General features: G+C 44.2%; 4 protein-coding genes across 4 annotated transcripts; 3 read left to right on the top strand and 1 right to left on the bottom strand.

The window, feature by feature from the left end:
• Positions 1–227: 227 nt before the first annotated feature.
• On the bottom strand, positions 228–1,007 carry GL218_06599 (Protein yop-1; the record flags this gene model as incomplete). Its single annotated transcript, XM_033583322.1, has 5 exons — positions 228–348; positions 403–498; positions 558–583; positions 637–852; positions 957–1,007. 5 exons carry the CDS (start codon positions 1,005–1,007, stop codon positions 228–230), a joined length of 510 nt encoding a protein of 169 aa, XP_033433477.1.
• A 3,641-nt stretch (positions 1,008–4,648) lies between these two features.
• Positions 4,649–7,151, top strand: GL218_06598 (Transcriptional regulator RFX1; the record flags this gene model as incomplete). Its single annotated transcript, XM_033583321.1, has 3 exons — positions 4,649–5,241; positions 5,309–5,602; positions 5,657–7,151. 3 exons carry the CDS (start codon positions 4,649–4,651, stop codon positions 7,149–7,151), a joined length of 2,382 nt encoding a protein of 793 aa, XP_033433476.1.
• Positions 7,152–8,448: 1,297 nt separating this feature from the next.
• On the top strand, positions 8,449–10,299 carry GL218_06597 (putative aspartokinase; the record flags this gene model as incomplete). The annotated part of the gene is made up of 6 exons (XM_033583320.1): positions 8,449–8,544; positions 8,611–8,630; positions 8,684–8,764; positions 8,833–9,157; positions 9,215–10,133; positions 10,202–10,299. 6 exons carry the CDS (start codon positions 8,449–8,451, stop codon positions 10,297–10,299), a joined length of 1,539 nt encoding a protein of 512 aa, XP_033433486.1.
• A 625-nt stretch (positions 10,300–10,924) lies between these two features.
• GL218_06596 (KIN17-like protein) lies at positions 10,925–11,932 on the top strand (the record flags this gene model as incomplete). Its single annotated transcript, XM_033583319.1, has 1 exon — positions 10,925–11,932. One exon carries the CDS (start codon positions 10,925–10,927, stop codon positions 11,930–11,932), a length of 1,008 nt encoding a protein of 335 aa, XP_033433485.1.
• Between the last annotated feature and the right edge of the window lie 600 nt (positions 11,933–12,532).

Here is a 12,532-nt window from a genome sequence, read left to right as displayed (position 1 = left end):
AATTTCTAGGAAAGGACAGCATCCTCCAACACGATAGATATCCTTTCCCAACTGCATCACAACTATAGTTCCTCCATTCTTCTTTAGGGTGAGAAACCCCGGCCATGGACTGTCACTGACGAGTTGCCAGTAGTCATGTTAACTTGACGAATTTGTATCCACTAGAGCATGTGTGGATTGCTCTGCTTGTCCATGCTCATAGCGGTGGCCCGATCAAATAAGCTAGTTTACTGGTCCTTGCCAAAAGAGTCGGCCTTGGCGCGCAAGTTGGCAGCAGTTGAGCCAGACTCGGAAAAGTGTCGTCCAAGCATTGGCTGCAGGAAAGATCGGAAGATAAGTTGGGCGCCGCTACATATCATTAGTCCGATGAGGTAATTGAAAGCTATGTAATAGAATACGAACCTGAACATGGGCAGCGAAAGCCAAAGCAAGAAGACAAACTTGAAGGTATAGTAGAAGGGAAACCAGTAGACAACGCTGACGGCGCTCTCAACAACTCTGTAATATAAATTAGTGACGTAGGACGATATGGGAGGGCCGCGTTATTATTCGCTTACGAGAATAGGGCAAAGACAACCCAGTACTGAAGCAAGTTAGCTAAGGAAAAATCTAGTCCGGATCAATAATGGAACGTACGGTTAGCCACTGAGTGTCATCTGCCTTGGTGGAACTAAATAGGGCTGCCAAAGAGTAGTATCCGGGGACCACGAAGCCGGCGAAGTTGGTCAGGAGTTGACCGCCGAGGTTGAAAATGATGAAGAATAAGTAGAGGGAGGCTACGCCGAGAACAGCATAAACCTTAGGAACTCCAAACTGCTTTTCGAGGTTGCTAAGAGCAGGGTACTTGGAGAGCTATCTTCTCGTTAGTCTTAAGAAGCATGCGACCCGGTCGATATCGAAATAGCCCAACAGGCCAGGGTATAGGATATATGAATAGGATATACGATATGACGTACCTCACGGTCGAGCTGGGATATATAATGCTGGACACGATCTTGTGCAGACATTTTTTCTATGATTTATTCGTAGAGCTGTAAAGAGTTCGAAGAAAGATGTCTGTGGACTTGGAAGGTTGATAAAAGGTAATATGGTTGCGCAGAGGCGGGGGAAAGAAGCTGCTGCTGATGTCAAAGCAAAGTAGCTGTGGTAATGTTTTAGGGTTAGCGAAAAGCCACCTTGCTTAATATGTACACGTAGGAATGGGACAAGGCGGCTAGGGATGTGGGATCCGGAGACTGCCGGACTTACGGCAAGGAAGTTTGATTTGTTGGTATTGTTGGTATGCGAGTATTCTAGTATGCAAGAAAAGAGGTATCGCACGATGTTGTTATTTAGGTTAAGTACTTAGGTAGGTACCTAGGTAATAGGTATGTAATGAACTAAACACGACTACGTATTCTTTTATAAGCGGTTAATGAACTGGATAACGATGATGGTATTGTAAAAAAAAAAAATCGGATGCCGAATTGTGGGAAAGGGGAGCAACGAAATTACGTACAGTACGCCCCTTGTAATAATGTTAGCTTACTGGACGTGCACGATACAAAACAAGGCTTCTAATTCTGGATAGACAAACGCCCTTTAAAGCATCTCAACTATTATACCAGGTTTTTATAGCATAAAATACCCTGAAACGACGTTTTCGAAAAGCTATAACAACCTCATAGGGCGACAATAGATATACGCTTCAGGATTTTAGCAAAGTAGCTCTAGGGGTCCGCTGAATAACATTATTACAAGGGGCGTACTGTAGTGGGTAGGACGCGAAGGAGACTATGACGGAAGGCCAGCCACGACTGCGAAATCAATTTACCGTAACAGTTAATTCATTGGATTAAGGACGATATCCGCCCGGGCTAGGTCTTAGGTTAGGTACATCATAGCATGTATAGATGGAAGCTAGGTACCTTACCGTCTTGCTATGGGTTGACATAACTGTATACGGATGTCCCTTTCAAAAGTTTTTACCATAGGAAGACCCTTGTCACCCCCGGCAAGCTTTGACCAAGCTTGGCAACAACTGCTCACCTTTTCAACATGTGTATTTTATTTTACTCTGCTATTTCAATAGGATATAACTTTCTGAAACTAAATTCTGAAATTCTTCAAAAACGTAAATTATAAATATAAAACAATCATTTTTAATATGATAGTTTTTTGTTTTATTTTAGAATTATATTTGGCTGTAAAGCTTAGTAGTAAACATTAGGGATAATAATGTATACAACTTTAAATCACCCGACAGTTGCAGGCAAGTACCAGACAGCTGGCGACAATCTTGACAGGGGTTCCCTATGGTAAAAACTTTTGAAAGGGACATCCGTATATTCGGCTCATTTATCCTAAACTGTACATATACTGTTTATTACAATATACCGCTCAAATTATTTACGTATCCCTATTTTTACCATTCATTAGTTGAATAGTATTGGTACGGCTCCCCCGCCGCACGTGCCAATATTTTTAAACGTATATGTGATAGAGCCATATCTATACCGTTCAATTGAATAAGCGGTATAAATATCGTTCAATCAGAATGAGCGGTTCAAAAAATTGAACCGTTCAGGGATATGAACCGACCAATCAAATAAGTCGTATATTTACAGCTCAATATATATATGGTATATAATAGATTCAATTCAATAGAAATAGACTTACCAATCAAATAGACCTAGTCAAATAGACCTCATTAAATAGACCTAATTAAATAGATTCAATTGATTTAGTATGTGTGGCCTTGTATGTGGCCTTGTATGTGGTATGTGGTATGTGGTGTGTGCGCACCTGCCCTGTTAAATACATATATACCACACTAAGAATACCATGTACGTGCGCGTAACGTGACTACTTATATTGATTGGTCTATTTGAATGATGTCCGTGACTTAACCAATTGAAAAATGAAACCTGTGACATTGTGACTGTAATATTTAAGTAAAAAATAAATATTCAAGTAAAAAATAAATATGCGACATGTAAAAATAATAAAAAGTACAGCCTCATATAATTAGTATGGCAGCACCATACAATTAGTATGAGGCTGTACCTCCCTTTTGTTACATATGCCTATACACCATATGAACCGTTCAGATTTTAAGCGGTTCAGCCATAATGAGCCGTACTTATACAGTATAAACACGGCTCATTATATAAGCGGCTCATTTCGGTTTAGCGTTCATCNATATTTAAGTAAAAAATAAATATGCGACATGTAAAAATAATAAAAAGTACAGCCTCATATAATTAGTATGGCAGCACCATACAATTAGTATGAGGCTGTACCTCCCTTTTGTTACATATGCCTATACACCATATGAACCGTTCAGATTTTAAGCGGTTCAGCCATAATGAGCCGTACTTATACAGTATAAACACGGCTCATTATATAAGCGGCTCATTTCGGTTTAGCGTTCATCTTTTAAAACGTTTATAATTTTTTGAACTACTCAATTAGGTTTAACGGTTCAAAATTCCAACTGCAACTTTTCCATATAAGTATTAGTGCGGTTCAATTTTTTGGATAGTATATATACAGTATATATACCGTTTGGTAGACCCCCCTATAGACGCTAAGGTACCTCTAACCGACCTTATACATACACATGTACCTTCTGCGCTAAATTCTACATACATTCTACGTGGAATATGTCTCATACATGCATATCCAAATACGTACCTTCTTACGGAGGTATTTTGCATACCCCGCCCGGTGATTACACCGATTACACCAAGCAGATAGTAATCGGGAAAGAAATTAAATAGGTACTAACACATACCCAGTTGTGTGAGCAGGTACGCAACGTGAAATATTTAATGTCTTCATTTATAGTAGCGCTTCATTTGTACGAAGTTGCGGATATTCAAATTAATGATATTGATTAGGAGGTAGTCAGTGCAAAGGATAGTAAATATCTAAATAACTTAAGGTACGGAATACCTCCATTGAATCCCACTAAAGAAAGTGCGGGTATGTAAATAAAACTTTGTTGTTGCTGACACGTGATAGGTCAAGTTTAGCGCGGCTTCCATAGGTCAAAGCTTGAACACTACATATGTACTTCGTAGCTTCCGAGTACAGCTTACTTCTACATATGTAACCACCCCTGCTCTTTTTAAAAGGTGTTTACCAGCCACAAATAAGTAATTATAGCTTAGGTAATACGTCCATGCTCAATTTCCAGCCATCCAGAGTTCAGCAATCCACCGTTGCCCCGACGAGAGTTTTCTTGTTGTTTGGCTAGTCGTCTCCGCCATTTTCTGCCTCTCATCCAACAGAATCGTCAAGGGCTTGTCGCTCGGACTGATGCATCATCGCGATACTCAACATTCTATTGCATGCACTAATCTCGAGTAGTGCTTTTACTTTATCTTTATTCTGTATTCTTTCTTTAATCGCCTCGTGGCGCGTTTCTTTTCTTCGCTACTCGCCGCTTCTTTGCCTGTGTTGTTTATATTGTGGTCGCATCTCACTGTTCGGGGGTAAACAACCCTAAGCACATGGAGACTGGTAAGCCCATTCTTACTATCGAAGCCCGAGAAACATGAGCGAGTGTCCACTATGATCTCACATCAATTCAATGCATGCATGACTCTTCCTTATTATGTCCTCTAATTATCATATAGACTCTCAGCCTCTTGAAGTCGGCGCAATGTCGCAGCATAACCAGAGACAGAGGACTATATCGAGGGCTTCGACCGCCTCGATCCATAGCGTCGCGACGCAACCAACCCTCGATCAGCAAGCCTTAATGGCGCACCATGGCGCTTTTACGGATCAGTGGGTTTCGAACGATCACGTCCCCTCGAGAGATATGTCATCGGCAGTTCAACCCATGCCGGCCGGAGATATGATGCTTCGTCCTGCCTCCCAGATGCCAGTCGGCCAGTCGTTCGCGATGGGTTCGAGTATGCACTCTGCCGTCGGGCTTGGCATGTCATACGCTCAACATCCTAACCTGCACCCTGCTGTATCAGCCGAGACATTTACTGGAAATGCGAGCTTTACGGACGCCGATAGCCAGATGATGGATCGTGACGAGGCCGATGAGGTTGACTCGCTTGCTGGACCGCCGCGAGGCTCGAAACCCCCTTCGAGCCGCACTAGTGCGAACAATGAGCTTGAGATGCGCCAGCTATTTCAAGCTAATAAGAGCCGTACCCTTGCGGATGTAGCAAAGGAGCTTCATGGTAATGAGCGTGGCCCTAATTCTGAGCGCGCTCGCCAGATCTTCGCTATGCTTTGGTAAGTTATTTAAGAGTCAAAAAGCATTTTTACTAGTATAAATAAGATGGGTTCTGACTCCATATAGGATCAATGGGGTCTGTGCGAAGGGTAGAGGTTCCGTACCTCGAGGCCGAGTCTATGCCAACTATGCATCCCGCTGTGCGACGGAGAGAATAACTGTCTTGAATCCTGCTAGTTTTGGGAAGCTTGTTCGAGTCCTTTTCCCTGGTCTTAAAACTCGAAGACTTGGCGTCCGTGGAGAATCAAAATACCACTATGTCGATTTCACTTTACTGGGTGATCAGCCCAAGTCCAGAGAACCCTCTATCCAGCCCGCGATTCCCTTCCCGGAACCGGCCCCCTTTGCGCGTTCTTTGAGGTCTGTGTCACCCGCTACTAACTCGTTTGCAAGACCTGTTCTCATGCCCAACAGTGTCGCGCAGTCCCAATCCCCTGTATTGGACGTACAGCATTCAGCTCTTCCGTCACCTACGCTGGTGCAGCAATCTGATACCCCAGCTGGCTCACGCTCGGCAATCTCCCGAACTCATAGCTTGTATAACCAATGCGAAGTCAAGCATCTAGATCAGCTACATTCATCTAACTCTAAAACTATTATACGCTTAGCATTTATAGAGCCCGAGCATCCTTCCAAATCAGCCGAGGCCCTCATTCTACCTAAGATCGAGCCGTTCTTACCCAATGGAACGGACCCAGATGCGGCAATGTCTCTGACTGCTCTCTACCGATCTCACTGCACATCCCTAGTGGAGTGTATTCGCTATTGCAAGGAGAAGGCTTTCTTTCATCTCTACACCTCTTTTCAGGGCACACTCACCATGCCCGTACAGAAACTCTTCTCTCACCCCAGCATCGCGCCGTGGATAGAAGAGTGTGATTATGTACTTTACCAACGCATGATCCAGATCATCTACAGCCTCGTACTACAAGCCATTCCTCAACCCGTATTGAACGCGTTCGAGAAAATATCGCAGCAATTAGTCTCACACATTCGCGAGTCTTTTCATGGACAGCCGAGACACGTAGTCCAGGCCAAGGAGGCCCCTGCTACTATATTCGCGGGTCTGCTTGACCGCACTCTACGAGTTAACCTCACAGCTCATGCTGCGGCAAATATGCTTTCGATTTCTGCGAATAGAGATCAGATGTATCTGGATTGGATGTCAGGGGTCAGGGTCCGCAAGCTTGCCGAATGCGTTCCAACTAGAGGAATGGATGATTTAGTTGATCTCTTGTTTAATGAAATCCGAGACCTGATCGACCCCGTGAACGTCCCTTGGAGTGAAGAGTGTAAATATCTTTATGGGGAGATAGCGCTCAACAACAGACGAGGCTTACCGTCGTCAAATGCTTCTAATGGTAGCTCGGAACACTTCCTTGAACGATGGGTCGACTTCCTATTATCTCTCCAGAAACGATTCCCCTATGCCGCGGCAACGGATATTGTTTGGTGCGTGCAACGTGTCGGGTTAGAGGTTATGCGTGATCTTACCATGCGCCAGAGCAATAGTTTTGGAGCGTGGTGGGTGACGAAGTGCTGGCTTGACGAGATGGTTTCGTTCCTGGCCGAATACGGCGGTTTCATGAAGTCGAAGAACTCGCAACCTCCCGTTGGCAGCGAGATTAAGCCTCCAGTAGATGGTAACGACGTGACCTTGCGAGGTTCGCGTGTTGGTAGCGATGATCAGAGTATCTCGCATATTTCCCAGCCGCAACCAGACCGCGCCCCTTTCCCGTCTCAGCTCGAAGTCAATGGTACAGACTCCCTCCACATGTCAGTGAACCACGACGATAGCGGAATTGGGATCAGGACTCCAGAGGAGGACTTTCCTATGGAAAAATTCGACTACCAGGAAGGTCAGGACCAGAGCCTACATTCTCTAAACCTGGAGGAGTCGGTCCAATAGGATCAGTACGAGTCTCAGGGGTGTTAGAGACTATATATTAATATTCGGTGTCGGTGGTGTTGTTTAACTATTTGCCCGATCGGGCAAAACATGACCTACGTACACGAAGGTATGACGGTATGACCGAACACGATAGACAGCTAGGACCCCATGGTTTGAGGATTCCGGGGTATATGTCTGGCAGGGTCGTTTAAGTGGTAATTTTGTAACGGACAGGGCGTACATTTTCGAGGCACGGAAAAGAGCTTTTGAGGGTTGGGCCGGTATAGTTGGTCCTTGATTTTATAAAGGACAAAATGCATGTATGGTCAGGAGGAGGGGTTTTGGCCCCGGGTGTATAAGGGGCGGCATGGATATTCGCCTTGGTACTCCGATAGGATAGGAGGTCTGAATACTTGTGTAACATGGCTTGTATGATACCCGTAGCTATTTACATCTGCCCACGCGCAGCCAGTTGCGCTCTGAAGGATTCTTATACTATGGTTACTTTTCTTACGTGTCTTGTAGGTGACGATTGTGGTAGCTATATAACATGGTTCACTGTATGTAAGACAGGATACCGAACAGATGCAAGATACTAACCCAACCTAGATGACTATAAGTTTAGCGAGATGAGTTGGGATTTTTGGAAGCTATTCCAACATCTTGCCGATTAAATAATGAGTCACAATAATAAAAGGAGGTATATATGTACGCTGTTGGTATTTGGAGGTGCTATATGGAGGTAAGTTTCAAATATATTTAAATTATGACCTCAATTACACGAGAAACAGACTACCGGCGAAAAGGGAATAGGGGTCCCGCCTTTATGCCCCGCAATTCGACTATGACTGTAATGAGCTACAGCTGCTTCCACCATATGAAAACCCGAAGCGGATACTATTTTTTCATTCGCTACCGACTAATTGTGGCGTGGCACCGCCGTAGAACCTCCGATTCGGGGGCCCCTTTCTAAGGTAGACTAATTCAATTTTTATGTCTGAATCCGAACAACAAGTGAGTGCCTGCCAAGTATATCCTAATTCTTCCAATCAATTACCTACTTATTATATTCTCTCTTCTTTCATTTGAAGCAAACACATGCATACGATTTGTATCACCAATTTTAGAAGAGTATTCAAACTATAACTTATAGCTACCTGTTAACCTATAGTTAACTCAGTTTAGTTACACTGAATCTGCCCCGCCATCAACCCACACAACTTCTACATCATAAGGTTCATACTCAGTTACTTTTACTATAAAATTTTTAATCAACACAGAGCCGGAATTTTATTTCATTCATTCTTATATCACAATGGCCATGGACGCTATACTCCAAGGCAACACCAGTAGTGAAGGCTGGATAGTACAGAAATTCGGAGGCACAAGTGTTGGGAAATTCCCAGACAGCGTTTGTGATGCATCGACCCTTTCTTGCCTAATATAGTATGACTGACATTTTCCGACTTGAATATAGATTGCTGAAGGAATTGTTCGGTATGAGATCGCAACTTTGTTCCTTTACGAAACGTTACTAACGTTATGATAAGAGCCAGCTTAAGGTCGAATAAAATTGCCGTCATTTGCTCTGCTAGAAGTTCTGGTAAGAAGGTGACCGGTACTACTAGCCGGTGAGTCATTGAATGCTTTATGAAAGGGCAATTAGTCCCAATTGATCTAACACGATATATTCATATAGACTGCTAGAAGTTTATAAGCATCTACGTGCTATATCAGCAGCGACGAGTAATGAAGTCACACAGCATGAGCTCGTCGAAAAAGCCAAGCTTGTTATACGAGATATTTGCGTCGACCATGTCGCAGCAGCGCAGAAGTGGATAAAAAATCCCGACCTACAAAAATCTGTATCGTCCAACATAGAAGAGGACTGCCAGGAATTAATAGACTACATCATTGCGGCTAAGCGATTTAACTTGGAAGTCAACGCGAGATCCAAGGATCGAGTAGTTAGCTTTGGAGAGAAGTTAAGTTGCAGGTTTATGACCTACTTATTAAAAGATAGGGTTCGTTCAAATTCCAGATAAGACATTATTATCCTATTTAACTGACAATATTCGTAGCATGTTGACGCAGAGTATGTGGACTTGTCTGATGTTATGCATTATGACAGTTCCGACCGATTAAGTCCAGCATTTTACAAAGATGCAGCAGCCATTTTCCGGAAGAGGATACAGGCCTGCAATGACAGAGTCCCCGTAGTCACGGGTTTCTTCGGGAACGTCCCTGGAAGTTTGATGGACGGAGATATTGGGCGGGGATATACTGACTTATGTGCAGCTCTGGTCGCAGTGGGAGTGAAGGCTCAAGAGTTGCAGATATGGAAGGAAGTAGACGGCATATTCACGGCAGATCCCACCAAAGTACCAACGGCAAGGCTACTCGCGTCTATTACCCCGTCAGAGGCAGCAGAACTCACATTCTACGGCTCCGAAGTCATTCACCACCTAACGATGGATCAAGTAATCAAAGCAGACCCGCCGATACCAATTCGCATTAAGAATGTGAACAATCCTCGTGGAAATGGTACCATCGTGGTTCCAGATCCAGTACAATCTCCAGCACAGAAGATCAGGAGATCCAGGCCTTCGGACTCCTCGTTGCGAAAACATCCTCGGAGACCCACTGCGGTCTCTATCAAGAGCAACATCACTGTCATCAACGTACACTCGAACAAACGTTCCATTTCTCACGGTTTCTTCGCCAAGGTGTTTTCAATCCTCAACAGCCATAGAATATCCGTGGACCTTATCTCCACAAGTGAGGTTCACGTGTCAATGGCCATCCATTCCTCGAGCCCGTCCGTCCGCCATTTCGAAAAAGCAATGACAGAGCTAGAAGAATGCGGAGACGTCAGTATCTTACTCGATATGGCTATTCTAAGTCTAGTCGGTGCAGAGATGAAGAATATGACAGGTATTGCTGGCCGCATGTTCTCGACGCTAGGAGAGCATAGCATCAACATCGAGATGATATCGCAAGGTATGTGACTGCGTATATTATGCAAGTAGTTTGTGTTATTTTGGATATATTACTAATTACGACAACAGGCGCAAGTGAGATTAATATCTCGTGTGTTATCGATGCAAGGGAAGCTACGAGGGCAATGAGCATATTACATACAAACTTATTCACATTCCTCGATTAGTAGCACGGTATACTGGCATTTAACATGATATACATGTTTCGTGTTTGTGAAATAGGTCACTATAAAACGGTGGTTAGTCAGTATGTACCAGTTGAAAAAAAGGGGGTTTGGGCATCAACACGCCCTGATACTTAGAGCTAAAGCTACCTACCTATGCTTGGCTACCTATAAAAGCTTGATAGATATAGAGGCGTTGATCTGCTTAAAGCGTGCTTAAATAAATGAGGTTATTCAATTTTTGAATTCGTGATGACTGATGTCTTCTCCAACTATGCTTTAAGAAATAATGATTATTTTTAGTATTTACCTACCTGGGTAAGTTTGAGGTTAAATCTGGGCTTTGATTCGTTGTTTGCATATAAGTTAATCGAGTATGCCGAATTTCGGCAACTACCAATTGCTATAACAGGGGTTAAACTTTATCGATAAAGTCAACAGCTGCAGCGCCACACTTGACCTTTCTTATCTTCCTCACTGTCCGTCGCATAGTCTTCATCATCCATCACCATTGCAAATCGTCAATCTCTCCCCAACTACGACACGACACGACACGACGCTCTTAATTAACCGACAATTCGAATACTTATATCACAAACACATATCAACCCAGACCAATACCGCCAAAATGCCGAAAGCAGAATTTGGATCGACGAAGTACCTGAACAATAAAATGAAATCGAAGGGACTACAGCGACTTCGATGGTACTGTCAAATATGCGAAAAGCAATGCCGGGACGCCAATGCGTTCAAGATGCACACCCAAAGCGAGTCACACACGAGAAAGATGCTGCTAGTTGGTGAGGATGCGAAGAAGTATATCGACGACTTTAGCAGTCAGTTCATCAAGGACTTCTTGCAGCTACTACGAACCTCCCACGGAGAGAAGCAAGTGCAGATCAACCACTTTTACCAGAACTACATCGCCAACAAAGAGCATGTCCACATGAATGCTACCAAATGGCATTCTCTTACAGACTTCGCAAAGCACCTGGGAAGGGAAGGAATTTGCAGAGTCGAGGAAAATGATAAGGGAATCCATATCGCATGGATAGATGACTCCCCGGATGCCTTACGGCGAAAAGAAGCGGTGCGGAGGAAGGAGATGCAAGATAAGGGAGACGAAGAGCGCGAACACATGTTAATTAAGGAACAAATCAAGCGTGCGAAGAGGGAAGCGGGTGAGCAAGACGAGGACGAGGTCGACAATTCGGAAGGCAAAGAACTCAAGAGACAAGAGGGAGAGAAGATCAAGCTCTCTTTTGGCGTCAAGCCCGCTACTCAGCCGGCACCAACACCCTCTCCAGATAAATCTACCCCAGAGATATCAGTGCCGCCACCGAAAGACGCAGAGAAGAAAGAGGAATCAACAGCTACACCAGAACAACCTCCCACGACCCAGAAACCTGCCGCTGCTCCTATTTCGCTTAAAATGGCAGCGAAGCCTCAACCCAAGAACGTCTTCGCGGCTGCGAAAAAGAACGCGCTCGCGGGAGCGTCGAAGAAAGCACCGGCCTTTGGAGAGCCGAAGAAGATGAGCGAAGCTGAGCGCATTATGAAGGAGGAGATTGAGCGCAAGAGGGCTCGGGAGAGTTCGGGTAGGGGCGGGTTTTCTAATAAGCGACAGAGAAATTAAACCATACCGGGTTTTGAGAGGATCTTCGAGGGGTTTTTAAACAGCATTGCGACAGGCGTTGAGGTATACCATCGGTTGATGTTTAATAGGGGCATATGGAATTTGACATGGGCGTTTAGGGCGGCTATATATTCAAGAGAATAATAGTGTAGCCAGCTTTCAAAATGAGACAATGGACTGATCCTATTAGACGAGGATTTGGGAATAGTTCTAATTCCATGCGTGAATATAATATTTCTTCATGTTTAACACATAAGCCATATCTCGGTCTTTTCCCTCTATAATTTCTATGATAAGCACGTAAGGCTGCGGTTATTCAGAGAAATGTTTGTTTCTACCGGGGCCTTACGTGGGCTATCTGAGCCGCGTCATCACTCATGTATGATGCGATTGAGGCTCCATTTGGAGAAGCGCTTTCTACTACAACGTCACATGCGCGACCGGCCGCTTTCGACTATCTATACCTTACCTCCTGCCGTAAACTTCCTAGGGCTGAGGAGCGGTGAGGTATAATTTACGTTCGCCTGGGGGGTTTGTTGGGTGCTTAGATTTGCTAGAATCTGTAAGGGCCAGCAGCCCTATGTGTCCAGGGATGGTATC

The sequence above is a fragment of the Daldinia childiae genome, assembly GCF_008694065.1.
Source record: "Daldinia childiae strain JS-1345 chromosome Unknown Scaffold7, whole genome shotgun sequence".
Classification (NCBI taxonomy): Eukaryota; Fungi; Ascomycota; class Sordariomycetes; order Xylariales; family Hypoxylaceae; genus Daldinia; species Daldinia childiae.
The sequence above is the reverse complement of the archived record's forward strand: the minus strand, read 5'-3'. Positions and strand labels throughout refer to the sequence as shown.